The sequence below is a fragment of the Chelonia mydas genome, chromosome 11 (genome assembly GCF_015237465.2).
Source record: "Chelonia mydas isolate rCheMyd1 chromosome 11, rCheMyd1.pri.v2, whole genome shotgun sequence".
Taxonomy (NCBI): Eukaryota; Metazoa; Chordata; order Testudines; family Cheloniidae; genus Chelonia; species Chelonia mydas.
This window is the reverse complement of record NC_051251.2, coordinates 73,448,773-73,476,611: the sequence shown is the minus strand read 5'-3', so window position 1 is coordinate 73,476,611 and position 27,839 is coordinate 73,448,773. Positions and strand designations below refer to the sequence as shown.

Below are 27,839 nucleotides of genomic sequence, written 5' to 3'. Positions count from 1 at the left end.
CTCCTCCTTGACGTGATGGCCCAGCTGGCTGCTGTCAGCATCCAACGGGGTGAGTAAGCCTTTGCCAAACGTTAAGTCACAATGTTCCGTGTTGGTTGGATTTCTAGCCAAACTACACCCTGCTCCCTCCACAGGAAGCGGACAGGGGATCTAAAGAGAGTCAGCCGGAGCGATTTCAATGCTGGCTGCCTCAGGCCTATATGGAAGGGAGCGAGATGTGGTTAGCCGGAAAGCTGGGGCTGCAGAAAAACGAACCAACAATTGGGCTATTGTGTTCTGACTGACTGACACAGGGACCAACTTGTCTCACGGCTGTTGTGATCATTTGGACAGTGCTATAGACTGTGGATCCTATTATCACAAACTTCCCCTTTCACTCTTTCTTCGGCCCTCCTCTCCGCAGACTCCTCTGTTTGGGATGAGGGCATGCTCCTGCGAATGGCAGGCTATTTCAGCTTCCGGAGGTCTGCCCTTTTGGGGGAGAGAAGCCAGCCTGTTTCCCTTGCAAAGGAGGAATTGCTTCCCTGCTCTGGTTCAGTGTTGACAGCCCAAACCACCTTAACTAGAAGCAGGAAGCAGAGAGCCATGGCCCTCACCAATCGGATCCGGGGAGGGTGGGACAGTGTGCAGCGCTCACAGTGTTCCCAGGCCAGGCCAGGGAAATGACATGCCAGCTTCAGCCTGTTTGTGGTTCCTGTGCCAGGGGCAGCTCAGTGTAGGGAGTGCCCTGGGGAGCCCCTGGGGGGGGGCAGGGAGCGGCTGGGGGGCTGCGGTGTAGAAGAGTGGGCCAGATGGCTGAAGGAAGCTACCCCAACAGTCCTGGTTCCCTGCAAAGAGAAACTGGGGCTGGCCTGGAAGCCCAGAGCAGTGACAGTCACGGTGCCACCCTCGGTGCCACTGATGGAAATGCAGGTAACGTAAGGAAAGCCCAGCCAGGAGCATCAGCAGAGGGACTGTAGCCACCAGAGCAGTCTCAAGCTGCAGCCGTCCCTCCTTTCCTGTGGCGCTGCCTGGGGTAGGGGGGGCTGTACTTTACAAGGCTCTGCTTCCCTGGCAATGAACTGGGGGGGGGAACACTCTGGAGTGCCCCCTGGTCTTTTTCTGGGGGCAGGGTGGTGTGGCGGGGGTGGGAGGCTGGGGGCAGGGAAGTGCATTCTCTCACTGTAAGCTACTGGATGTTCAGGAATGCAGGCCATTCAGGGGGCTCTCGGATTTCTGTAGGGTTTTCCAGAGGGACGTGTGAGCAGCACCACAAAAGGGACTTTGCAAACCCCGTGGTTTGTTTCTCTGTTCTGTTCCCAGGCAGTTGTCATTCTCTTAAGGAAGTACAAGTCCACATAGCTGGACGAGAAGCAGGCGGTTTATGCCTCTAGTCCAGTGTGTGCAGGTGTGATCTCTGTGTGTGCAGGGATATGAAATAGTGCTTAATTTGTAATGAATTACAATTCGTGGTTCGAGCAGTTTTTTTACATTCATAACAGATGAAGCAAGCCCAGAGGTGCCAGGGCTATGAGCTGCCAGGCCTAAACGTGCCGGGGCTCAGCCTCGTTCTGTCATCTGCTACCATTGAGAACAGTCTAGAGCCATCCTCTTTGGAACCCCCTTTCAGGTAGTTGAAAGCAGCTATCAAATCCCCCCTCATTCTTCTCTTCTGCAGACTAAACAATCCCAGCTCCCTCAGCCTCTCTTCATAAGTCATGTGCTCTAGACCCCTAATCATTTTTGTTGCCCTTCGCTGGACTCTTTCCAATTTATCCACATCCTTCTTGTAGTGTGGGGCCCAAAACTGGACACAGTACTCCAGATGAGGCCTCACCAGTGTCGAATAGAGGGGAACGATCACGTCCCTCGATCTGCTCGCTATGCCCCTACTTATACATCCCAAAATGCCATTGGCCTTCTTGGCAACAAGGGCACACTGCTGACTCATATCCAGCTTCTCGTCCACTGTCACCCCTAGGTCCTTTTCCGCAGAACTGCTGCCTAGCCATTCGGTCCCTAGTCTGTAGCGGTGCATTGGGTTCTTCCGTCCTAAGTGCAGGACCCTGCACTTATCCTTATTGAACCTCATCAGATTTCTTTTGGCCCAATCCTCCAATTTGTCTAGGTCCTTCTGTATCCTATCCCTCCCTTCCAGCGTATCTACCACTCCTCCCAGTTTAGTATCATCCGCAAATTTGCTGAGAGTGCAATCCACACCATCCTCCAGATCATTTATGAAGATATTGAACAAAACCGGCCCCAGGACCGACCCCTGGGGCACTCCACTTGACACCGGCTGCCAACTAGACATGGAGCCATTGATCACTACCCGTTGAGCCCGACAATCTAGCCAGCTTTCTACCCACCTTATAGTGCATTCATCCAGCCCATACTTCTTTAACCTGCTGGCAAGAATACTGTGGGAGACTGTGTCAAAAGCTTTGCTAAAGTCAAGAAACAATACATCCACTGCTTTCCCTTCATCCACAGAACCAGTAATCTCATCATAAAAGGCGATTAGATTAGTCAGGCATGACCTTTCCTTGGTGAATCCATGCTGACTGTTCCTGATCACTTTCCTCTCCTCTAAGTGCTTCAGGATTGATTCTTTGAGGACCTGCTCCATGATTTTTCCAGGGACTGAGGTGAGGCTGACTGGCCTGTAGTTCCCAGGATCCTCCTTCTTCCCTTTTTCCCTTTTAGTTTTTCTGGAGGTAATATTTACTGACAAGCGAACCACAGATGTTTCAGAGAACTCCCCAGTGCTTTGAAGTGCTTCAGCTAAACCACTTCAAATGATGTGACCCTCCCGAGTCTGCTAAATTGCTCTACAAATCTGGGGAGGACAGCATCTTGCACCATCTTTGGGTACTTTACACTTCCGATCCTGGCTGGAGCTAGGACGGGCAGCGTTTGTGAGGACAAAACGCCAACCAGTTATTGGAATATTTTTGGCTTGGGCTTGTTTTAGCTGTGGGCAGAGGGTTAGGCCAATTCTTGTTTATTCCAAACCTTTGGACCCATTCTTAGTGACCAGCCTGGCTGGTTGCATCATGTGTTGTCAGTGATTGTTGCTGTTCACACCTGCTAACTGTGAGCCTTGTTTGGGAGGGCTTCGGACGTGGAAGGGTATCCAAGCACCGCTTGTTTCTGGAACAGGGGCGGTGGGTTGAGCGTTTGGCACAAGCGTGCTGAAGAAAGCAGGAATCGCCATGGGAGGGGCAGCTGGGAGGCTTGGATGGCCGGGTGAAAGGTCAAGGGGAAATCAGGAAGGTGTGATGGCGGGGAGGGGAAGGGGCACGGTTTGGCCTCTGGGGTAGAGTGACCAGAAGCCCACAAAAAGCAGGACTCTTTTGGTTTTCCAGGCCCTGATTTGAGCTTCCATTTGGCTTTCCAAAGCCAGGGACTTTCCCAGGATTCTCAAGTCTCCCAGCGCTGCAACACAGCAGCACAGACAGCCGCCACCCTGGCTCGCCCGGCTGCCTATGGCACCACCTCTCCGCTCACCTGGCCTCCCTAACTCGGCAGCAAAGAGCTGGCTCTCTTCAGGCGCTTGGCTTTCCCCCCCTCGTGGCAGGAAAAGGGCTGGGTGGGCAGTCCCAGGGGAGGGAGGGGAAGAGAAACGGGAGTGGGAGGAGGGTGACAGGGAAAGGAGGAGGAGTGGACAGATGACACCACCAGGGAAATGGGAAGGCGAAAACAATACACAGCAAGTCCCAGAGCTGGGGGCCAGTGCAGAGAGACGCTTATGCCTAGCACAGCAGGGCCTGAAGGCCCCAGCCACGGGCGTGCCCCATTGCGCTGGGTACTGGACGCACCCAGAATATCCCTGCCATACACACTGGTCCCCTCCCTCATTCCTGCTGTGCCAGTGGTCCTGTCAACGTGCGGCAGCTCTGTGGAGACAGGCTGCCCACCCTGCCTTCCCCCGGGTGCTCCCTGTTGCATTGTCTCTCCCTGGAAGACAGCCCCCCTCATGCCCCTAGAGCGTGGCTGGCTCTGGCTAGTGAAGCCTCTAGCATTCAGTGTCTGCTGTGTGTAGAGGCAGCTGCCGTATGTCACCTCAGATCCTCACACTGCCAGGGGATATAACCCACCGGGGAGAATATTACAAAGCCCCCCGTAGGCCGCACCACAGAGAATGGGAGATTTTATAACCCCAAGTTAGCACCCTTGCTCCAGACAGCTCAAGCTGTAGCAAATTCTGCTTTGAGTTCCCCGGTGCATTGGTCAAGGTAGTGCCCATGGGGTAGGTGTTGAATCCAGGCATCTCCAGGATTAACACAGCAACCCTCTCTCCAGCGCAGGTCGCAATCTGAAGGAGTGGCTGCGGGAGCAGTTCTGTGACCACCCCCTTGAGCACTGTGAAGACATGAGGCTGCACAACGCTGCCTATGTCGGGGACCTGGAGACGCTCCGGAGCTTGCTGCAGGAGGAGAGCTTCCAAAGGTGACCCTCGCTTCCCCTGCTGCTCTCCCAGCATGCCCCTCGCGGCTGGGTATTGGGAACACCCGCTACTCAGTGATGCTCGGATGGGGAGTCTGACACAAGCTTCGTTTTGGCAGGGTCTGGGATAGACAGAAATGGTACTGGATCTCTAGAGGTGTAAATCAGCACACACACATGGCCTTCAGTGGAGGCATGCCGACTTACGCCAACTGGGCATCTGGCCCATCATACTGCCAGCTGACGCTGCAGCTCTTAACCTACCCAATTTCACCTGGCATATGTCAGAGTGGTTTTAGGTTCTCACACTGTATGCAGGCCTTGGTTTTTTAATAGAGCATATGCAATGTGGCCTGTCGTGCCCTCGCAGCTGGGCCAAAGTCTGTCCCTCCAGTCTGAGCCGAAGGGGTTGTTGGGAGGGATGAGAGAGCGGTGGTATTCCCTTGGCTTCTCAGCGGAGGCTGCTGTCCCGTTTGCCACCTGTGGGAGTGTTTTCCTTGGTGGGGATGCTGCATAGACATCACTTGCCTGTTCCGTGTACAGCAGGTCACGAGATGGCCATGGCCATGAGTGGGCTCCAGGGGCTGGGGTAAACAGGTTTAGAAAAATCTAACACCGCCCCTGCCACCCTCCCCTGCCTTGTCCATCTTCAGCAAGCTGGTTCTGAAATGGTGAAGAACTTGTGCATTGACAGATCTTCTTGTGTAGAAAGTGGGGGAGTGAAGCCTGGGGTCGGATCTCCCCCTCCAGTGTCAGGCCTTCTCCTAAGGAGGGGTGATAGGAAATCTGCTCCCCAATGCTAGCAGGCACTAGTGTCTTCAGAGATGTGGCTCTGGCACATTTCCTACACCTGGCAGTTCACAGATCGATCAGCTCACTTGGCCCGCTTCCCTGTTTCAGCAGATACCCTGATCCCAGCACTCGGCACCACGGAGTTCCTCATGCCTTTCACGCACAAAGGGTATCTTTGAACGTACAGATTCAGAGGTCACCGTCAGACCCTCCTGGGAACGCAGGGGGAAGGGAAGATGACTGCTTCTTCCTGTGTTTCCCAGTAATCAGCCGTTCCCTCGGGGCACAGTGAGCTCAGCACTTCCTCAGCTTTAACAGAGCAGCTTGGCAGGACCCAGCGGGCTCTTTGTATTGCGGGTCAGAGGCTGCTCGGGTGACACCTGAATTTACCCAGGCTAATCCCACGCCAAGCAAATTTCAACTGAGTAACGTACAGTTATAAATATCCAGCCTCCGCTTGTGAATATGCTTCAGCTCAGCCTGGAAATAAAATAATGGGGAAATAGAAGTCTATGTGTAATGGCAAAACCATGCAGAGGGGATTACAATCACATATAAAACTGAAACGCCCTATGTTAAAAATTTGGCCCAGCCTATGTCTGTGGCCATTGGGATATTTAATTAATTTTCCTGCATTGCTGAGTAAACTGCATAATGACAACTCTCGCCTGAAATTGCCTTTTCAGCAAGAGTCAGAATGAGCCAGCCCTTCTAAGAATGAACTGCTTTGTCCCTAGCAAATTTCCGGGGCATTCCTTTTGTCACTCGGCCCACCAAGTTTTATAAAGTTTCCACCTGTCACCTACTTGTGCCCATCAGCCTCACTTGATTATTATCTATATTCCAGCCGTGCTTAGAGGCCCTGTTGTGCCAGGCACCATGCAAACCCCTATCAAGAGACACTCCCTGCCCCTGAAGAATTTACAATATAAAGAGACAACCTGGATTAAGGATGGGAAAAAACAAGTGTGAGTGTGTGTGTGTGTGGGTGGGGGGATGAAGTACTATTACCCCATTGCACAGATGTGAGCACTGACGCCTGGAGCTGTGAAGTGACTCACTCAAGCAGTGGGTGAGAGGCAGAGCCGAGAACACCCAGGTCGCCTAACATCCAAGTGAATGGCCTAGCCACTGGGCTGTGCTGCCTGCCAACTGAGGACATTGCTGTGTCTGTGCTCTCTTGCGCTCTGAGACCTAGCCTAGGCCAGAAAAGTTTTGCCGGGATAGCTATATGGTTTATACAGCGTCCCTTTTCTGGGATCGCTTATACCACTTCAGTGAGTGAAATCGACACTTTTATGCCAGGACAACTGTGTCTACAGTAGGGCTTTTGCCTGTAAAGAAGAATTGTTGCAAAAAATCAGCCCCTAACTGACATGAGAAGGATTAAAGTTGGAAAACATGCTTTAGAGCAATAGACTCAAGGAGCTCAATCTATTTAGCTTCATTAAGGGGTGACTTGATCATATTCTCTAAGGACCCATGAGGGGAACAAATATTTGATAATGGGCTCTTCAGTTTCGCAGGCAAAAGTATAGTCTGGTCCAACGGCTGGAAGGTGAAGAAGCTAAGACAAATTCAGACTAGAAATAAGGTGCATAGTTTTAACAGGCAGGGTAATGAACCATTGGAACAACTTACCAACGGGCGTGGGGGATGCTCCATCACTGGTGATTTTAAAATCAAGACTGGAGGTTGTTCTAAAAGCTCGGCCCTGGTTCATCCAGGCAAGTCCTCTGGCCTGGGTTATGAAGGAGACCAGACAAAATGATCACAGTCGTCCCTTCTGGCCTTGGAATCTTTGCATCCATGACACGGCCATACAAGCAAGTGTTTCTCGGGGAGATCTGGCCTCAGTCACTAACTCTTCCCTGCCTTCCTCCTCACCCCTGCTCCCTCCTTTGCTCTTCTGGCACAGTCACAGGGTCCTTGTTGCAGCTCACAGCCCAGTGTGTGCTCGGCACACTTTCACCTCTTGCCTGGCAGTGGGGGAAGAGACCTACTTCGGCTGTGATGGTGCTAGCAAAGCTGGTTTGTAAATGACAGCTTTGCTAGTGAAATCATATTTCGGTTTCACCCTGGAACATAGACTATTGCACCACAAGCAGACATGCAACATCTTCTTTGTCGAAACAGATCACCCTGGGGCCGGTTTTGTTCAACATCTTTATTAATGATCTGGATGATGGGATGAATTGCACCCTCAGCAAGTTCGCAGATGACACGAAGCTGCGGGGAGAGGTAGATCCGCTGGAGGGTAGGGATAGGGTCCAGCGTGACCTAGACAAATTGGAGGATTGGGCCAAAAGAAATCTGATGAGGTTCAACAAGGACAAGTGCAGAGTCCTGCACTTCGGAAGGAAGAATGGATATTCTATCTTTGCTCTTTCTTCAAGCGGGAGGGTGCTCTTGTGGGTAAAGTGCTAAATTGGGACGCCAGTGATCTGTCTTCAGCTCCCAGCTCTGCACTGTCTGCCCACTTCGCCGCTCTGTGCTTCACCTCCCCATCAGTACAATGAGGCTAATAATCCTTCCTTTGTCTACTTGGGTTGTAAGTTCCCTGGGGCAGTGGCTGCCCCTTGTTATGTGTACCTACAACATGCAGTGCAATAGGGCCCTGGTATTGGTGGGCACTTCTAGGTGCTACCGTAATAAAGGTACTAGATGAGGCTTCAAGAGACCAGGGCATACACCATACCTCTGGCTTACCCACTGTGTGTCCGGGGGGAGGCAGGGCTGTATCCCGGAAGAAGCCGTGCGCGTTGACAGATAACTCTGCTCTGTTGCCCCCCCGCTCAGCCGAATCAACGAGAAGTCCGTGTGGTGCTGCGGCTGGCTGCCCTGCACCCCACTGCGCATCGCTGCCACCGCCGGCCATGGCAACTGTGTGGATTTCCTCCTCCAGAAAGGGGCGGAGATTGACCTGGTGGATGTGAAGGGGCAGACAGCCCTCTACGTTGCCGTGGTGAACGGGCACCTGGAATGTGCCCAAATCCTGCTGGAAGCTGGTGCAGACCCCAACGGGAGCCATCACCATCGCAGCACCCCTGTGTACCACACCTCCCGCGTGGGCAGGGCCGACATCCTGAGAGAGCTGATAAGGCAAGTACAGTCGGTCCCCTTACCTTCCCAGCTCAGGGTCAGTCTGTGGGGTAAGAACATAAGAACGGCCATAGTGGGTCAGACCAAAGGTCCATCCAGCCCACTATCCTGTCTACCGACAGTGGCCAATGCCAGGTGCCCCAGAGGGAGAGAACCTAACAGATAATGATCAAGTGATCTCTCTCGTGCCATCCATCTCCACCCTGTGACAAACAGAGGCTAGGAACACCATTCCTTACCCATCCTGGCTAATAGCCATTCATGGACTTAACCTCCATGAATTTATCCAGTTCTCTTTTAAACCCTGTTATAGTCCTAGCCTTCACAACCAACTCAGGCAAGGAGTTCCACAGGTTGACTGTGCGCTGAGTAAAAAAGAACTTCCTTTTATTTGTTTTAAACCTGCTACCCATTAATTTCATTTGGCGGCCCCTAGTTCTTATATTATGGGAACAAGTGAATAACTTTTCCTTATTCACTTTCTCCACACCACTCATTATTATATATTCCTCTATCATCTCCCCCCTTAGTCTCCTCTTTTCCAAGCTGAAAAGTCCTAGCCTCTTTAATCTCTCCTCATATGGGACCCGTTCCAAACCCCTAATCATTTTAGTTGCCCTTTTCTGAACCTTTTCCAATGCTAACATATCTTTTTTAAGATGTGGGGACCACATCTGTACGTAGTATTCAGGATGTGGGGGTACCATGGATTTATATAAGGGCAATAAAATATTCTCCATCTTATTCTCTATCCCTTTTTTAATGATTCCTAATATCCCGTTTGCTTTTCTGACTGCCGCTGTGCACTGCATGGACGTTTTCAGAGAACTGTTCACGATGACTCCAACATCTTTCTCCTGATTAGTTGGAGATAAATTAGGCCCCATCATATTGTATGTACAGTTGGGGTTATTTTTTCCAATGTGCGTTACTTTAATCAACATTAAATTTCATTTGCCATTTTGTTGCCCAATCACTTAGTTTTGTGAGCTCTTTTTGAAGTTCTTCACAGTCTCCTTTGGTCTTAACTATCTTGAGCAGTTTAGTATCATCTGCAAACTTTGCCACCTCACTGTTTACCCCTTTCTCCAGGTCATTTATGAATAAGTTGAATAGGATTGGTCCAAGGACCGACCCTTGGGGAACACCACTAGTTACCCCTCTCCATTCTGAAAATTTACCAATTATTCCTACCCTTTGTTCCCTGTCTTTTAACCAGTTCTCAATCCATGAAAGTATCTTCCCTCTTATCCCATGACAACTTAATTTACATAAGAGCCTTTGGTGAGGGACCTTGTCAAAGGCTTTCTGGAAATCTAAGTACACTATGTCCACTGGATCCCCCTTGTCCACATGTTTGTCAAAGAACTCTAATAGATCAGTAAGACACGATCTCCCTTTACAGAAACAATGTTGACTTTTGCGCAACAATTTATGTTCTTCTGTGTGTCTGACAATTTTATTCTTTACTATTGTTTCAACTAATTTGCCTGATACTGATACTTACTGGTCTGTAATTGCCAGGATCACCTCTAGAGCCCTTCTTAAATATTGGCATTACATTAGCTATCTTCCAGTCATTGGGTACAGTAGGCGATTTAAAGGACAGGTTACAAACCATAGTTAATTGTTCGGCAATTTCACATTTGAGTTCTTTCAGAACTCTTGGGTGAATGCCATCTGGTCCCAGTGACTTGTTACTGTTAATTTTCTCAGTTAATTCCAAAACCTCCTCTAGTGACACTTCAGTCTGTGACAATTCCTCAGATTGTCACCTACAAAAGACGGCTCAGGTTTGGGAATCTCCCTAACATCCTCAGCCATGAAGACTAAAGCAAAGAATTCATTTAGTTTCTCTGTGATTACTTTATTGTCTTTAAGTGCTCCTTTTCTATCTCGATCATCCAGGGGCCCCACTGGTTGTTTAGCAGGCTTCCTGCTTCTGATGTACTTAAAAAACATTTTGTTATTACCTTTTGAGTTTGTGCCATGGATTTGATACGGCATCCAGAGCCAGGGAGGAAAGAGAGTGTCCTGTATGTCTCCTAACCTCCCTTGGCCTCCTTCTTTTCCCCTGGCTCCTTCCCCTCACAATAGAAAAGTATCCTGCTCTCCTCTATCCTCACAAACTCTCTTTTAGTCCTGCCTTCTGTCTCCCTCCCCCCGTTTATCTTCAAACTCACGGAGTGCACAGGTTGCGTGCACTCCCCTCATCTGCTCCATGGTGGGTCCTTCCAGTCCAGCTTCCAACATCTCCCCTCTGGTGCAACTGCTCTCACTCAGTCGCTCCCCTCTTCGGATCCCTCCGCCACATCCCCATCTGTCATCACGTTAGAGTGAAACCTCATCTCCCCACCTTCAAAGTGCTGGCCCTTCCTTCTTAGGCTTGCCCCGGGCCTCCAGCTCCACCAATGCTCAGTGGTTCGGTCACACACCTGGGACTCAGGAGACCCCTAGTTGAAGTCCGGCCTATGTCTGAGACGGGATTTCAACAGGCAATTTGAACCGAACGCTCAGAGCAGGTGTGCCGCTGAGAACCCCAAGCATTTTCCAACAGAAAGCTGTTTTGACTTCTAGTTTGTGATCAGCTCTAATGCAAAGTGTTGGTACAGAAAGTTAGAAAGCAGCAGATCAGCTGAGAAGTTAGGTGCCTATTTTTGTGGGGAGCTTGAAGTTTCTTTTGTAAGGTCAATAAAACCAAAATAAATCCTGGGCAAAGACTTCTGGTCCGTGTGCAAAGCACTTCAATAAGATACGACATTTAATGATAAGAATGATGGATGATGACCTTTGATTTCTCTATACAATGCTTATTTTATGTTCCTAGAAATTGTGCACAATGCCCGAGGCCCAAACTGGCCACAACCAGGTACTCGCATTTAGGCTCCTAAACCTGTATTTAGATACCTGGATAAGTGGTCGTATTCTCAAAGGAGCCCCTAGGAGCTCCCACAGACTTTAGTGGGGTTGTAGGTGCTCATCACCTATGAAAATCAGCCTGCTTATTGAAATGATTTGGGATCTGTCGTCGCCGCAGAGTTAAGTGGGGTGAGCAGCACCAGGGTTGGTCTCGCCTGGATGTGAGCAGCCACACCCGACTTACTGGGTCTTCACTAGTGCTGCTCTCCCCATGAGCGTAACTAGGATTTCTGGGACGTGGACCTGGTTCTTTGTGCTGCTGTCACCTGAGCCACTTTGATTTCTTTCCCAGTGAGAGAACTTTTTTCTAACTTCTAGGTATGCGAAGGGAATTGTGGGAAGTCATTGAAGGACTATCAGCAGTCACGTGACGTAGCCTGCATCCTCAGTGCAAAGTGGGTGAGATACAAACCCAAGGGAAAGCCTCACTTAGGCTGGCTTTAGCCTATAGCCCCAGGACAAGACAGCTAGTCTGGGCTGAAAGCACGACCAGTGTTAGCTGGGAGAGGTCTGTATGTGTTAGGAAAGAGGGATTGGGGCAACCCCAGAGTAAAAGCCCAAGTTAACTCTGCAGCAAAGGTGGATTTGGGAGCCCAGCTTTTTGAAAATCATGGTCCTAGCTCATTATGGGCCCACTGAAGTCACAGGGACATGGGATCACCTCTAATACAAAGTGTTGGTACAAAAAGTTACAAAGCAGCTATGGACTATCTTGTCCAGTATCCTGGCTCCGGGAGTGGCCAGTCCCAGCTGCTTCCAAGCAAGGTGCAAGAAACCCTAGAGTAGGCTGCTTTGGGAGAAAACCCCTGTGAAGTTTCCTCCTACCCCCAGCACTTAGAGGTTGGCTTAAACCCTGAAGCAGGAGGGTTGATAGCCTCTGAATGCGCTTTGCACTGGGCCCTATAAACTTGAATTTTCTCCTCTTTTGCATGTGTACACATCAGAATGAACCCACGAGCTACATTCCTAAGAATCTCCCGCAGTATATTTGCTAGCACAGTACAAAACATAGCAAATGGTATTTCAGCAGATGGAGTTGATGTATTGATTTATATGTCTGCCTCTAAAGATGCCTTGCCAGCAATTTAAAAGCATGATTCTGGAAAACTTTCAGGATTAAAAATTAACTGGAGTTTGTCCAATATCTTTTTATTAGGCAATGTTTCTCCCAAGGCTGCTAAGTTAATACCAAATTGTCAGTTTGCCCAAAATTTTCAATAGGGATTTCATAGATCTATTCAGAATTGCTTACTTTAAAACACAATCCTGACTTACAGAGCTCTGTAGAAGCTTAAAAGTATTGATCTAAGTTACTCTTTCCTTGACAGGGTAAATGTAATAAAATGACATTTTTTACCAAGATGTAATTATACATTTTCATATTCTTCAAAACACCCTATTCCCAGTTAATTATCAGTCAATGTGGTTCTTCCTGTTAACATACAAACTCCACAGTTGCTATTGATTCTGCTGGATTTGGTTTATTAAATCATATGGTAGCACAATTACAATTCCTGAAGTCCTGTGACCTGCTACAATTGCTGAACCAGAATACCAGGCAAAAAGCAGGAGCTGATAGGACATTATATGTAAATTTTATCCACTAATAGTAAATACACACGTAGTTATGGAATGGTAATCCGTTTTTTATAGTAAGACTGGTGGAAATATTTACAATTATATGGCTGGCGTATAGATTACTTTCCTAACAGCCTGTTACATAATCATCCTGTGATGGGATATTGCATCATACTTCTAGTCTAATAGAGGGCAGAGCCAGGATATTAGGAGATATATATTCTGCTTATTCCATTAAGGGCAGTGTTAAACTGACAAAGTCATGGGGAATTTTATCAGTACTTACAAACTTTTAAAAAGTTTGACTGATTTTGTTTTAAAAAGTATAACTTAGCAGAGTTGGTCAGAAAATGGCTTTTTTCATGAAAAAATTTGCCCTCCCTAAAGGGTGGTGCATTATGGGAGTCACTGGCCATGGTGCATCGTAGAGGTGTAGTTTGGCAGGGAATCTGGCCCACAGAAGAAAACTGGGCATGAGAAAACCAGAATACAGCTGCAATGAGGCACTGTGGCAGCAAATCCAAATAGAAATATTTCCGGTTTTGACCAGAAGATTTTGGTTTTTAGCCATTTGGGTTTTTGATGAAAAAGTCAAACATTTCTGTGGAATGCAGAGATTTTTTGCAAAAAATTTCATTTAATTGAAAACCAAATTTTCTGCTGAGAAGCAGTTTCAAGAGAGAATTTTTGACCAGCTAGTTGCAAAGGAAACCAATCCTGCAGGCCTGACTCACGGGAGGAGTCCCATTGCTTGGCTTCGAGCCTTTGCCATTTTCCTAGAAACCCAATTTAAATGTAAACGTTCTAGGATGAAACCATTGTATGCAGTATGGCCTCAATTCAGCACAGAACATTGAAAACCTCTTTCAGAAGGGAACAGTTCTTCAGAGAGCTGCTGTTCCTGGCTACTTTCTCCCTTCTCTTAGCTTTAGCCTTCACTGTGTTGTGACTAAGGAGGAGACAGAGACCACTTTGCAGTGTGCGTTTGGGGGAAGTTACCACGTAACGTCCTGTCCTCTCCACTCATGCCTGCAGCCACCTCTCCGTCATCCTCTGAGGTCTCAGTCTCTGTGCTGTGCCATGGAGAGGAGCGCGGATAAATATGCACAAAGTGCCAAATTCAGCACTTGGATGTGCTTGAATGCCCCATGATCTTGCAAATAGTTCTGCACATGCTTGACTTTAGTGGGCCTATTCATATCTTCAGAGTTAAAGCACATGGATAAATGTTTGCAGCAGCAGGGCCAGAAACCCACTGATTTCAGTGAGAGCTTCATAAAGATCTAGACAGAATTTGGCCCAGAATGTTTTATTAACCAGAAAGAGGAATCCTGCAATATACAGGAGAGCAGAAAAGCCTCATTCTGTGAATGCTCGGATTACAAACCCAGGAGAGTTATTCCTGAGCGGAAGAGCATTGTATTACCCTGAAGGGGAAGCACGACACTTCTCCTCTATCCAGGATCCATCCTTGGCTGTTGCAAAGGAGCAATTAAAAATGGCTAAAAGAGGTTGGCTTGTTCTTCCCCCACCCTGCTTTTTTTAACATTGACGGTATGTAAAATGGGTGCGAGTGCAGCATTTGGGAAGCATGTGCTCTATACTGTATGGGTACAGCACTGCATATAGCACACGTTGCTATTATTATTTTTCAGCCAAATGCGGTATTATGGTGTTTCAAAGTAAATATTTTTAAAGGGAGCAAATGTTCTTTGTGCTATTCTTATTCTTCAGCAGGCTTTTGCAAAAAGGGGAAGAAACCCTCCTATTTTCTGTTCACTCAGTGTTTGAGCCACTCAGGTGCACAGGCTACACATGTAAAATGTATAGTTTCATGCCTTGTACTATCAAAGTAACATCTATAGCATAACAACATCGATTCTAAACACCGAGGGTGAGATTTTCAAAAGCTCTCGACATTGGGTTATCTGCTCTCTTTGAAATCCATTGAGCTCAATGAGTGCAGAGCTAGACCCAAGCAGAATGCTTCTGAGAACCAGCCCCTTAAATTGTATTGTGTTGTTCCATTGTACCGAGAGGTGGATGAAAGTTTTTGGACAAAACCTTCTTTTGCTGAAAAATGCAGATTTGAGACATTTTGCAAATTTGTGTCAAATTCACCATATTTTTCAGTCAGAAAAACCAGGAGAAAAAATAAATCTGAAACAATTGAAATGTTCTGACATTTCTAAACATATCATTTTGATTCAAAACGACTTCTTTTTTTGAATTGTACATCTATTTTATTTTTGAAAAGGTTAAAAAAACCCCAGAAATGACGCAAAAGATTGTAAAATTATTATTATTTGGTTTGCTGAAAAATTGAAAACATTTCATCAAAATGATCTTTTACAATTTTTTGGCATGTGTAGCTGGTGAATTGAAAAATCAGTTATTTGCATAGCTCTAACTGTAAGCCCTTGGTGAATGGCTTCTACAGTTCCCACTCTGTTCCGGGTCCACAGTATCTGAGTCTGTTACAGCCCTCCCGAGAAAGCGTTAGCGGTTTAGCTCACGCAATAGCAGCTCTGAAGATCCATGGTTCATCTCTGGTGCATTGGCCAAGATGGCAGCTGTCAACCATAATAAAACAACCCAACAACCTGAATAGATGTTAAAAGTGATCTATAATGACATAACTCATAATATTTAATTTTAGGATAATACAATACAGTTTTCAGGGGATGGCTGACTAACTGACATAATTATTTTATATGTTCCAAATTTGCTACAAGCCTGGAATTTGGTACATCTATTTAGCATAAACTGCTGAGTACAGGGGGAAACTCCAGCCTTTGACATTATGATTGGATTTCCACTATTTGAGTTCCCATTGAAGTGAGACTCTTGAAATTTGTTACACTCCTCCGTTTAGCAGAGATTTGTGTTTCAGTTTCCTTGATTGCAACAGGTAAGGGGAACTTGCGCTAACACATTAATTACTCATCTCCTCCCGGGGGGGGGAAGTTGTTTTAGGGCCTATCTGGTACCCATTCAGTGAGGAGCTGAGTTATTACTAAACTGGGAGGAGAGGTAGATATGCTGGAGGGTAGGGATAGGATACAGAGGGACCTAGACAAATTGGAGGATTGGGCTAAAAGAAATCTGATGAGGTTCAACAAGGACAAGTGTAGAGTCCTGCACTTAGGACGGAAGATCCAACGCACCGCTACAGACTAGGGACCGAATGGCTCGGCAGCAGTTCTGCAGAAAAGGACCTAGGGGTTACAATGGACGAGAAGCTGGATATGAGTCAACAGTGTGCCCTTGTTGCCAAGAAGGCCAATGGCATTTTGGGATATATAAGTAGGGGCATTGCCAGCAGATCGAGGGATGTGATCATTCCCCTCTATTCGACACTGGTGAGGCCTCATCTGGAGTACTGTGTCCAGTTTTGGGCCCCACACTACAAGAAGGATGTGGAAAAATTGGAAAGAGTCCAGCGGAGGGCAACAAAAATGATTAGAGGACTAGAACACATGACTTATGAGGAGAGGCTGAGGGTACTGGGGATGTTTAGTCTACGGAAGAGAAGAATGAGGGGGGATTTGATAGCTGCTTTCAACTACCTGAAAGGGGGTTCCAAAGAGGATGGCTCTAGACTGTTCTCAGTGGTAGCAGATGACAGAACAAGAAGTAAAGGTCTCAAGTTGCAGTGGGGGAGATTTAGGTTGGATATTAGGAAAAACTTTTGCACTATGAGGGTGGTGAAACACTGGAATGCATTACCTAGAGAGGGTGGTGGAATCTTCTTCCTTAGAAGCTTTTAAGGTCAGGCTTGACAAAGCCCTGGCTGGGATGATTTAATTGGGGATTGGTCCTGCTTTGAGCAGGGGGTTGGACTAGATGACCTCCTGAGGTCCCTTCCAACCCTGATATTCTATGATTCTATTTACATATCCCCTAGCCAAACCATTAATGGTGGATTTTACACACTGGTCACTCAGGGCAGAATATTTAGCTGCATAAGGACAATGCTCAGCACAGCCCTTATGATGGGGAGAGGCAAGTGTCTCTAAGTCACATCTCTGCTTTCCTGTCCCTGGGGACCAACAGCCACCAGAGCAGCCATAGCCACCACTGGGCTAGTTGTAGAGTGGCCAGCGCAACATACACTGTGCTCACCTCCCCAATGCAGTCGGCTTCTCTGTGTCGGGCAGGGAAGGGGCCAGGAGTAGGGTACTTTGGCAGGCGATCCAGAATTCCCCAACTTTCAGGAGCCTAAATTTACCCCTGTGGAATGTGAGCCTGTCATTTAAGTCAGTGTTTAACACACGCCCTCTGCTTTGTCCCTGCAATTCATGAATCCTTCACAGGCCATATTCCGGCATCTGCTGCTGCTGCTTTGTGCTGCGTGGCTGTCAAGAAAACCCTTGGGCGTGGGAAGGGGGTAAAGCTGGCAGAGCCATTGCTAGGCCACCCACTCTCGCAAGGAGTCTCTCAGTTCCCACCTGTACAGTGGAGATAATCACACTGTCCACCGCCCCCATACGGAGTGTGAGGCTAAATGCACAGATACTGTGAGGCTGGCAGCCAGCAAAGTATCCTAGATGTATGCCCTGGATGGTTAGTGGTGGTGGGGCTCTCCTGCCTTCTCAGTGATTTCCAGCTTCTCCATGGACCTGAGTTGTAGTCGTGTTATTGCTTTCAAGCATTTTCCCTCTGGAGGCCCTGTGCACCCACACCCTCCTGCCTCAGTACCAAGATGGCTTTTGTTTTTTCATGCTCAGGTATGGCGCTGACGTGGACGTCAACCACCACTTGCCCTCACGGCTCCCCAGCCCCTCCTCTCGCCCGCTCACTTCCTTGGTGGTCTGCCCTCTGTACATCAGCGCTGCCTATCACAACCTCCAGTGCTTCAAGCTGCTGCTCCAGGCTGGAGCCAACCCCGATTTTAACTGCTGCGGCCCTGTCAACATCCAGGGCTTCTCCAGGGGCTCCCCGGTCTGCGTGATGGATGCTGTCTTGAGACACGGTTGCGAGCCAGCCTTTGTCAACCTTTTGATTGACTTTGGAGCCAACTTGAACCTGGTGAAGGCAGAAGCCCTGGCTGCCGATTCGACTGGAAGGGTCAAAGTCAACCCAGAAGCCTTGCAGGTGTTCAAAGAAGCCAGGAGTAAGTGGCTGGCGAGTCCTCGGCACTGACTTGCTCGTGCTGCCAAGAGAGAAGCACAGCAAACGGTTTCCCTATGGCTGTGGTGCTCGTAGCTCGGGCTGACTGAAGGCAGTTCAGAGCCCTAGACACACCCTACATGGGTCCCGCCTTACCCCACCCCTGTGTCTTGGTTCTGCCCCTGGAGCATGGTGCCAGCCCTCCTTGGGCTGGCAGCAGGTTTCAGAGGTAAGATCAATAGGGCAGTCTGCGCCTCTTGGGGCTCTTGATTCAGGCTGCCTGCAAACTCAGGCAGGCCTCAGTTACACTCAAGTGATGTTTCCAGCTTGTTTGAGTCCAACAGGGCTAGAAACTTAACTTTGAAAACATCAGAGCTGAGATTCTGATCCCATTTTCCAAGTCCTGGTGCCGGAGCCCTAGGCCTGAGCCTATAGTACCTGTCTGGCCCTGATTATCCGGGCCAGCTGGCCTAGGTCTCCAGCTGCAGCATGCTGGCTGGGAAGCAAAGCAGCAGTGGCAAGAAGCGGGAGCAGGGGTGGGAGGAGCAAACATGTGGCCATGGGGTCAGAGCTGAAGACATGGTCCTCTTGAAAAGTAGCAACTAAAGGGTTAAGGAAGTGGTGTGCTGTCCATCCAACCCCTGCTTAGCTGGCAAAGAGGACAGTGCACCCTGCGCCTCTCACCTGAAATAGAGAGGCCAGGGAAGGGGAGTGGGTTTGCAGGGCATCATTGCAGACAGGTCGTGAGAAGAGGTCCTAGCTTTACCCAGTATTAATTGTTTTTATGTGCCGGGGATGCTTAATTCAAAAAGAAAATGTGTGTAACTTAAAACCAGAATGACTCGACTGGTGCTAAGCATTCAGGGGAGCTGGAGATTTCCCCTCATAAACAGAGAACCAGGTGTAAATTGGCATAGCTCCACTGACTTCAATGGAGTCATGCCGCTTTATCGCCGCTGGAGATCTGATCCAGAGGCCTTAGTGTCAGACACACTCCTGCCTGCCCCGGGTGCTCAGCTTTTGCAAAGTGCATTGTCTGATCCTTGCAAGAATTAACAATGAATTTCTATTATGGTATAGAACAAGGGCGTGGGGAGGGAGCCAATCCCCAGGGGTATAAATCAGCATAGCTCCACTGAAGTGGTTAGCGCTATGGCAATTTACACCCGAGGGAGATCTGGCCCAGTAACAATTTACATCTGCTCTTTTATTCCTTTCTCTCTTCCCCTTTGTTATTTTGATTGCAGGCTGCCCCAGGAGCTTATTGTCTTTGTGCCGTGTGGCCGTGCGGAGGATACTTGGCAAATACCATCTGCATCTGATACATGCTCTTCCAGTCCCAGACCCTATCAAACAATTTTTACTTCACAAACAGAGCTAGAATGCAATCAGCTGCTTTGGGGACAGTTTGCTGTAAGAAATGAGTAAGCTGATGAAAACAGGTGCCAATCGCCCCCTCCCCACAGTGCTGTTTTGAACGATATATCCTGTGTTATTTGCATAAGGTTATTTGTTATGACACTACCTCTGTTGCTGTTACTTGTAACTTGTCTTGGGTTTTAGCAACACTACTGTATGCTGAACCTGTACATACTCAAGCGATGGGCTTTTATCTGCCTATTATATGCAAAAGGCAGTCCCTGAGCTCATCAGTAATGGGCGTGTACAACAGTACTGTTCCATTATCTTCTCATGCTTCAGCTGTCCTTACTTCGACCTTGCTCCCTTGAGGAGCTGACAATTGCTATTGTGCATATGGCAAGTTGATGTGTTTTGACTTGCTGTGTGTCTCATTCTGGGGTGAATGCATTGGGTTTCTTGTCTGGTGCCGTGTGTTCGCTGGAGAATATGAAATTGCTTGTGTGTGCCTAGCTGTTGCAAGGTAGCAGCAGAGTCCCAAGCCAGATCACTTGGTTTTTGTTATTTAGAAATCCCAAGATGGGACTACTAAAAGGCTAGGAGATAGCCAACCGGTCTGAGCAACTGCAGGTGTCCTCAAAACACTCTCAGATGTGATATGGTGTCCTGACATACCTGCTACCAAAAATATATAGGTCTGGGTGGGCTACCAGAAAAATAGGTCTCCAATTACATGAATGCCTGGGATTGGACCAGCTATAGCAATCACTGCCATGGCATGAAGGGGAAAACCCATAAGAGAGAAGAAAAGCATGTGGTTTCTCAATGGGACTGTGGAGAAGGCACATAACACTCACCATGGCAGCGTGGTTTAGCAGGCAGCCCACTCAGCTACAAGTTGTGGAGGCGTCAGTCTGAGATTGTGCTCAGATGCTCTGTCCCACTCCTTCGTGAACGTGGTGCGTCTCAGCCTTCTCATGAGGCATTAAGCTAACGTTTCTAATGTCCGTGAGCCCCCGGAAAACTCCCATGGCACTTCTCAAAAAGACAATGTTCTGATGAACAGCTCCATGCACAGTGATGCTGGTTGAAACACCCAAGGACGAACGGGAGCTATTGTTCGGTGAATGACTTGGTAAATGTATCTGTAGTGTCCCTACGCTACTGGTAATTAACTCCATGCTTGTAAATTGCTGGGGGGTTACTCCATTCAAGAAACTCCACCAAACCAAATACTAGTCTGCTTTCATTGCTTAGAAACATGCCGCCCCCACTAAAATGTTATCAGTGTTCCAACAGCCAGGTAGGCAGTTATCGATGGGGAGGCGTCGGCAGTTTGCAAAGCATGGCACACGCATATAGACATTACTACCACCCTTCCCTGCCCATCCTATGTTGGCATCATTGTCAGATAGAATGTTCCCCAATCATCAGGTGTTTCCTACTTCTGCTGTGGACAGAACAATTTCTTGGGGTGTCCGTGTGACTGAGCTGCTTGGTTTTATCTTGAATAAAGACTGACTAACACTGCACCCAATGGAAGAATGCTGGGCAGCTCTGCCAAGGCGCCCTTTGTTTCTAGTGTCTCCATTAATTTTTATTATGTGGCAGTAATGACTAATGGGCTCCAATCACAAATTGGGGCCACATTCTACTAGGCGCAATACAATCCGTACAAGAGACTCCCAGTCCCAAGGAGAGCACCTAGAGTGCTTTCCTCTCCTATGCTTTGTGTAGGGATGTTTTAAAAACAGATAGGAGGGCTCTGTCCCACTGAGCCCCGCAGTATGTGCTCTGCGGTGCTCCTAGCAGTGGAGTGTCAAGGTTTGCCATGAGGTGGCCCCACAGCTGGGGAGAAGTTCCCCCTCCCTTTTACTCATTTGTTTAGCTGTTGATTTCTATACACTATATTTATGTATATGCTTTGGGTGAGATGCTGTGCTGAACCTCTGAGGGTGCAGCACCAAACTGCAGCCCAAAGGGAGGGGAAGCTGTAGTCGCTTTTGTGCCCTCCCAATCCTGGGCCGTTGCAGGGGCTGCGGGAGGCCCCCTGTGTCATGTAGTCAGTCCCAGGAGCCTAAATTACAGCAATCTCTCGCAAAAAGAAAAGGAGGACTTGTGGCACCTTAGAGACTAACCAATTTATTTGAGCATAAGCTTTCGTGAGCTACAGCTCACTTCATCGGATGCAACTCTCGGGGCTCCAGCATTATACTGGGAATTGTCTGGAAACTGGGTTTCGAGCCATCCCTCGCAACACCTCCCAGCCCCACCCTCTGCACACCCACTACACCAGGTGTTTTGAGGGGTTCTTGAAATGCAGCCTTGAGGCTGTCTTCTGCAGTGCCTGTGCTAGAGAAAGCCGCCCCTGGGTGGTTACCATGCTTTTACTCTGATCCAGCCCTTTTACCCAGTGTGAAGCGGCTGAGGAGACCATTCTTTGTCTTGAGTGGCTGCAGTTCAGCAGTTGTGGAGAGTTGGCTGAGGAGTGTGAAAGACAGAGAGAGGCAGAGGTCTTGGTGCTAATTTAAATAACGTTCCTTCTCCATAGCTAGTCCAGTTAATTGATGCAGATCAGTTGCTCAACTCTTACTCGCTGCCACTTCTCATCAACCAGGATCTAGAATCGTAGGACTGGAAGGGACCTCGAGAGGTCGTCTCGTCCAGTCCCTTGCACTCGTGGCAGGACTGAATGTTATCTAGACCAGGGGTTCTCAACATTTTTCGCTCTGAGGACCCCCAACATGCTTTTAAAACTCCACGGACCATCTCTGCCACACCAACTGGTTTTCTGCCTATAAAAGCCAGGGCCAGTGTTAGGGGGTAGCAAGCAGGGCAATTACCCGGGGTCCCAAACCACAGGGGGCCTGGTAAAGCTAAGTTACTCAGGCTTTAGCTTCAGCCCTGGGCTTGAGCCCCATGCAGTGGGACTTCAGCTTTCTGCCCTGGGCCCCAGCAAATCTAATGCCAGCCCAGCTTGGCGGCCCCTCCAAGGAGCCCCGGACACCTGGTTGAGAACCACTGATCTAGACCATCCCTGACAGGTGTTTGTCCAACCTGCTCTTAAAAATCTCCAATGGTGGAGATTCCACAACCTCCCTAGACAATTTATTCCCATGCTTAACACCCTGACAGTTAGGAAGTTTTTCCTAATGTCCAACCTAAACCGCCCTTGCTGCAATTTAAGCCCATTCCTTCCTGTCCTATCCTCAGCAGTTAAGAACAACAATTTTTCTCCCTCCTCCTCATAATAACCTTTTATGTACTTGAAAACTGTTCTCATGTCCCCTCTCAGTCTTCTCTTCTCCAAACCCATTTTTTTCAATCTTCCCTCACAGCTCATGCTTTCTAGACCTTTAATCATTTCTGTTGCTCTTCTCTGGAGTTTCTCTGGAATTTGTTTGCATCTTTCCTGAAATGTGGTGCCCAGAACTGGATACAGTTGAGGCCTTATCAGCATGGAGTAGAGCAGAAGAATTACTTCTCATGTCTTGCTTACAACACTCCTGCTAATACGTCCCAGAATGTTGTTTTCTTTTTTTGCAACAGTGTTAACACTGTTGACTCATATTTAGGGTGTGATCCACTATGACTAAGGCTATGATTTAGTCACCGGTATTTTTAGTAAAAGTCACAGACAGGTCACGTGCAATAAACAAAAAATCATGGCCAGTGACCTGCCTGTGACTTTTACTAAAAATACCGGTGACTAAATCTTAGGTTCTGGGGGCGGAGGGGTGGGGTAGGGTCCTCCAGAAGACACTGCTGCTGGGGTGTGTGTGCTCCAGCGGTCACTGATGCTCCTGGGGTGGGGTGCTATCGCTGCTCTGGGGCAGCGCCCAGGACCAGTAGCCTGGGGCCACTGGAGCAGCAGCCAGTGTGGCTGGCCACGGGGCCACCCCAGCTGCTCAGCCAGCCCTGGGGTCAGCCGCTGCAGCTGCAGAAGTCACGTGACTTTCCGTGACCTCTGTGAAAGACTTGCAGCCTTAACTATGACCACCAGATCCCTTTCCGCAGCACTCTTTCCTAAGCAGTCGTTTCCCATTTTGTATGTGTGCCACTGATTGTTCCTTCCTAAATGCTGTACTTTGCATTTGTCCTTATGAATTTCATCCTATGAATGTTTGTGTTCAAATTTGGTAAGCAATGCTGGATATTCTTACTTTGTATTAACGGCTCTGCATTAATGGTTCATTCTGGTGAGAAGGTAGATTAGAAGAAAGGGGAGCAATGGACAGAGAGTCCTCAGTGGTCCTTATCATTGGCCTTTTGATTTCAGATTAGCAGCCATGCAGTCTGGCCTAAGGCGGCAGTAGATGGCAAGTATATAAAGATGGGTCCTGCATTGCCTCTGCTCGCTGTTTCATTGCAAACAAATATCTGAGTATGTGAGATGAAAAGGAAAAACAAATTTCTGCTGATTAGGTTTTGCTGAATTTTGGGTGGCTTTAGTGATGAGTAGGTCCTCAGACACCAGTGCGATGGGTGTTTTAAAAACCATAGATAGGGAGGGAGGAAATGAGGGAAAGTGGATGGATAGACAGACACATACTTTTGGAAAGTTAGAGCAGTGACAACCTGTATTGTAGAGTCTTTAGGTTCTTTAGGCTCCACCCCTTGGAGGCCTCCCCAGCAGATTAGCAGATCCCACTAGAATGCTGGGAATGGGTGACAGAGGATGGATCACTTGATGATTACATGTTCTGTTCATTCCCTCTGGGGCACTTGGCATTGGCCACTGTCTAGGGTGACCAGATGTCCCGATTTTATAGGGACAGTCCTGATTTTGGGTTTTTTTCTTATATAGGCTCCTATTACCCCCCACCCACATCTGGATTTTTTACATTTGCTGTCTGGTCACCCTACCACTGTCGGAGGACAAGTTACTGGGCTAGACGGACCTTGGTCTGACCCAGTGTGGCCGTTCTTATGTAGAATCCTATGTGCATCTTTAGGCACTTAGATACCTTTAAAAACCTGGCCCAAAGGAGATGTTGGAAGAAGGGTCTGAGATGGAACATCATTATGATATAGAAAGAACAAAACCTCAAAACAGCCCTAAATTCAACTGTGATGTAACTTTGTAGAGCTGAGCTAGGGTTGAATTTGGCCCATGACTGAAACGATTGGATAGCTAAGATGGTTGATGGCTGGATGTATGATCAAATTCAGCAATTGAAGTTACTTGTTGTGGAGTGTGATTAAATCTGAGCCCAGTGTGCCTTGACAGCATAATTAGTGCTAAGACTTATAGCCCTTCTAAGTCATACAGCACCATGTTATTGTATTTCATTATTTCCTTCCTAACAGGTCAGTAGTTGAGCCATTGACCAGTGTGTACTCAGCTAAGACAGTCACATACATGTCTGTGAGCAACCCACTAAAGGTGCACTACTAGCTGATACAATTTTAACCATATAAACCCTCACATCTACCCTCTCCTCAGAAACATTACTCCTGTCCATAAAAACAATACATCAAGCAGTGTCCTCCTCCCATACAATATTTATGTGTAAGGGCCAATAGGATAGTCAGGGTGTGCAAGACACATTGGCCCCACCTTGTTTACAAAATTCTATTTATATCTATCGTAAGTGGTTTCTCTCCCTGGTATCTTCACCTACCTGTTCTGACTGCTAAAAAGGATAACCTGGATTATGGGTGAGATGTGATCAAATCTTACCTGTATTTCTCTCTCTAAAGAAAGTCTGAACTTGAGGGCCCTGATGCCTCAAACACTTGGGTCTATGCTTAATTTGATGCATGAGTAGTTCCATTGAAACCAAACATGTTTAAAGTTAACCAGGTGTTTGGAGGATCAAAACTATAATGTGCAGGAGGCATTTCTGGCTTGGGTAGCTGAAGGTGCCCAATTCCCATTGGAAGTCAGAGACTCTTGCCTCTCTGAAAATGCCAACCATTCTCATCTTTCCTCGTGGAGAGACAGCCAGATAAGAGCTGAAGTCAATGGGACTTCTCATGTTCAGAATGTTAAGCACAAGTGTGTTTGCAGGATAGGTGCCAAAGTGGTTTCCTGTGGAGGTTTGCTACCATGGGCGCCAAACCTTGCTTAAAAGGGCAAAGTTAAGCATACATATATCCTGAAATTTTTAGAGGAAACTGTTGAGTTGTGAATTGAAAAAGTGACTTCCAGGGGTCAATGATATTCTCAGCCTGTGGCTTCAGGCATTAGATCTAGCTGCTGACTTTTTTTTTTCAACCAAAGGAACGATAATTTTCCACTATGAAATCTGAGTAATAACATTTATAAACTATGCTCCCATTTACTCAAAACTTTATTGTCCAAACCTCTGCATTATCCAAATCCCTTCCTTTCTCCCCTGCATGAGATACATGCTGCAGAGGGTGTGTATCTCATGCTGGGAGGTAAGGAATGGGTTTGGATAATAGAACAGAACCTCCTGGCCAGGACGGCGAGGAGGAGGATGAGTGTTGGCCACTGAGAAGGCCACCCCCTGCTGAATTGCTCCGGCCTTCTGGATTATCCGAGCTCCCAATTACCCAAGTAAAATCTGTGTGCCCGTGCTATTTGGCTAATTGGGAGTGAGCTGTATATTGTATAGCTGTAGTACAATATATTTCTATATAACTATATATAGAGAGAGATTTTCGCCTTAACTCATATTTCACTATTTTCTCATAAGTAGAAAAATACCTCTTTTGCAAAGGCATTTGTTCCATAGAGTCCTACAGTAATGGCTGAATAGCATGAATAACTCATAACAAACATGTATCTTCTGCCCCAGCCAGAAATCATTCTAGGTGGGAAATCAAACAGCCCGACAGTGTATATTGCATATATAGACGCATGCATATTATGTATCAATTAGTGTGTGGCCTTGCTAGGAATGCAGCTTGTGATATGGTAATGAGATTGGAAAATTGGCTAATGAACCTAGACACATTTTGAACAATCACAGCCATTAAAGAAAGAGAATTATTTCATCTTTGCGTTCTTCTTTACTTCGCTGCCTTGTCTGGATTCTGCTGTCGATAAATGCTGTCTGGGATGTTGCTCCCACGTGTGCCTCCCCACCACTTCCAAAGACAACAGCAAGGCTGGGTTCAAGTCAATTCACCATGGTCTAAGTTGGGTCAACTATTTCCAATTCCGTTCTGAAACCCTCTTGTGCAGGGAGGGATATTTTGGAATGGAAATATTTGCTTCCAACTCAAATGGGCATGTGGCAGGAAGCTCTGAAAGGGGTTGTAGTACCTTCTTTAACCCCTTCTTTTCAGTGACTGCTATAAGAACACACAGATGCTCCAGGAAATGCCTGCAGGTGTTGCTCAGCGTTTTGCTGCTTTTTCCAAGGACAAACTACAGCTTCTAAAGAGAGTCAGGTTGAAACGGGGAGCGGACAGGAGACATCTGCGGTGAAACTGGGGACATGGTAACCAAATAAAGATGTTTAAAAGAGAAAAGGCCATCTCGCAGCGTGCTCATTTATGAACCAAAGGGTGACACCGCACCCTGGAGAAGGGGCTGGCACTGGGTATTGAACCTTGGACTTCTGGTTCTAAAAAGCACAAGTCTCTACGGCCTGAGCTAAAACCGTTCAGCTGCCTCACAAACTTCTGTTCTAACCAGCCGAGGGGGGAAGAGACCTGTGCTCTCTGAGCCTGGGTTACGGCAGCTAGTAGTGAGAGAGCGCACCGCCGCCCCAGGCCACCCACAGCCCTGGGTCGTTTCACATGCAGCAGGCTCAAGCCAGACTAAACAGGGTGGGGGATGGAAGCTAGTGACAGGCAGGTGCAGAGGGCTGAATAAGCCTCCAACCCTCAGCTTTTCACTAGAGACATACACAAGCCTTGTCAGGTTTTGTCTCCCAGTCTTCTCAGGAACCCCACGCCCTGTCTCCCCCTGCTGGCTAGATCACAGAGAGAGGTTTATGGGTCTGCTTATGTCTTTGCACGACAGTGCCTGGTTCTCATGCTTTTCGATCCAGAGGTCCCAGGGTTACAGCTGTGTCTCCTCCCTCCTCTGAAATAACTGCAGTAGATCAGTCCCTATCTTCCGACCCTAGTTCCTTCTCCTAATCCCCAGCAGAGACTCCTGGTACCCAACTTGTTCTCTTTGAACCCCTAACACAACCCTGCTCCACTCCCCAACAAGACTGATGGTACACCCATTTGGTGAGGTCTTAGCAGTTCTAGCTGCAGGTAGCTGCTTGACTCATAGCTTGCATGTAGGCATTCAGTTCAAAGGTGCCCCATTCTGCAGATATAATTCTTGATGCCAGAAGCAGCAGGCCAGCTCTGCTGAGGCCTCTCTGTATCTATGGATTGTATGGGATTTCAGGATTGATAGGATATTGGAGCGGGAGGGGGGGCAGGTCTGGGAGAGGGATGTTATCTCTGAACTGAGCTTATTTATGGAGAGGATGAGCTAAGGTTGCAACCATCTTCCATCGATAATACCGCATGGCTCTTTGTCCCCACCTAGTCGCTAGCCCATGTATAGAAGTTGATGAGTCTGCTGTGGCCTTTAAGCGGTGAAAGTTTGAGTTCTCTCAGACAGTAGCAAC

At 47.9% G+C, this 27,839-nt stretch overlaps 1 protein-coding gene across 4 annotated transcripts; it reads left to right on the top strand.

Annotated features, from left to right (window-relative positions):
• On the top strand, positions 1 to 26,256 carry ASB1 (ankyrin repeat and SOCS box containing 1). Of its 4 annotated transcripts, none has more exons than XM_043525256.1 (5): positions 1 to 49; positions 4,290 to 4,431; positions 8,020 to 8,322; positions 17,550 to 17,935; positions 19,179 to 26,256. In XM_043525256.1, exons 1-5 carry the CDS (start codon positions 16 to 18, stop codon positions 19,310 to 19,312), a joined length of 999 nt encoding a protein of 332 aa, XP_043381191.1. In that variant the 5' UTR covers positions 1 to 15; the 3' UTR covers positions 19,313 to 26,256. The 4 variants fall into 4 exon arrangements, with proteins under 4 accessions (XP_043381191.1, XP_027679019.1, XP_007060860.1 ...); XM_007060798.4 differs by lacking the exon at positions 1 to 49 and adding an exon at positions 629 to 912; XM_043525257.1 differs by lacking the exon at positions 1 to 49 and adding an exon at positions 2,690 to 2,850 and having other exon boundaries at positions 4,285 to 4,431.
• Positions 26,257 to 27,839: the final 1,583 nt, after the last annotated feature.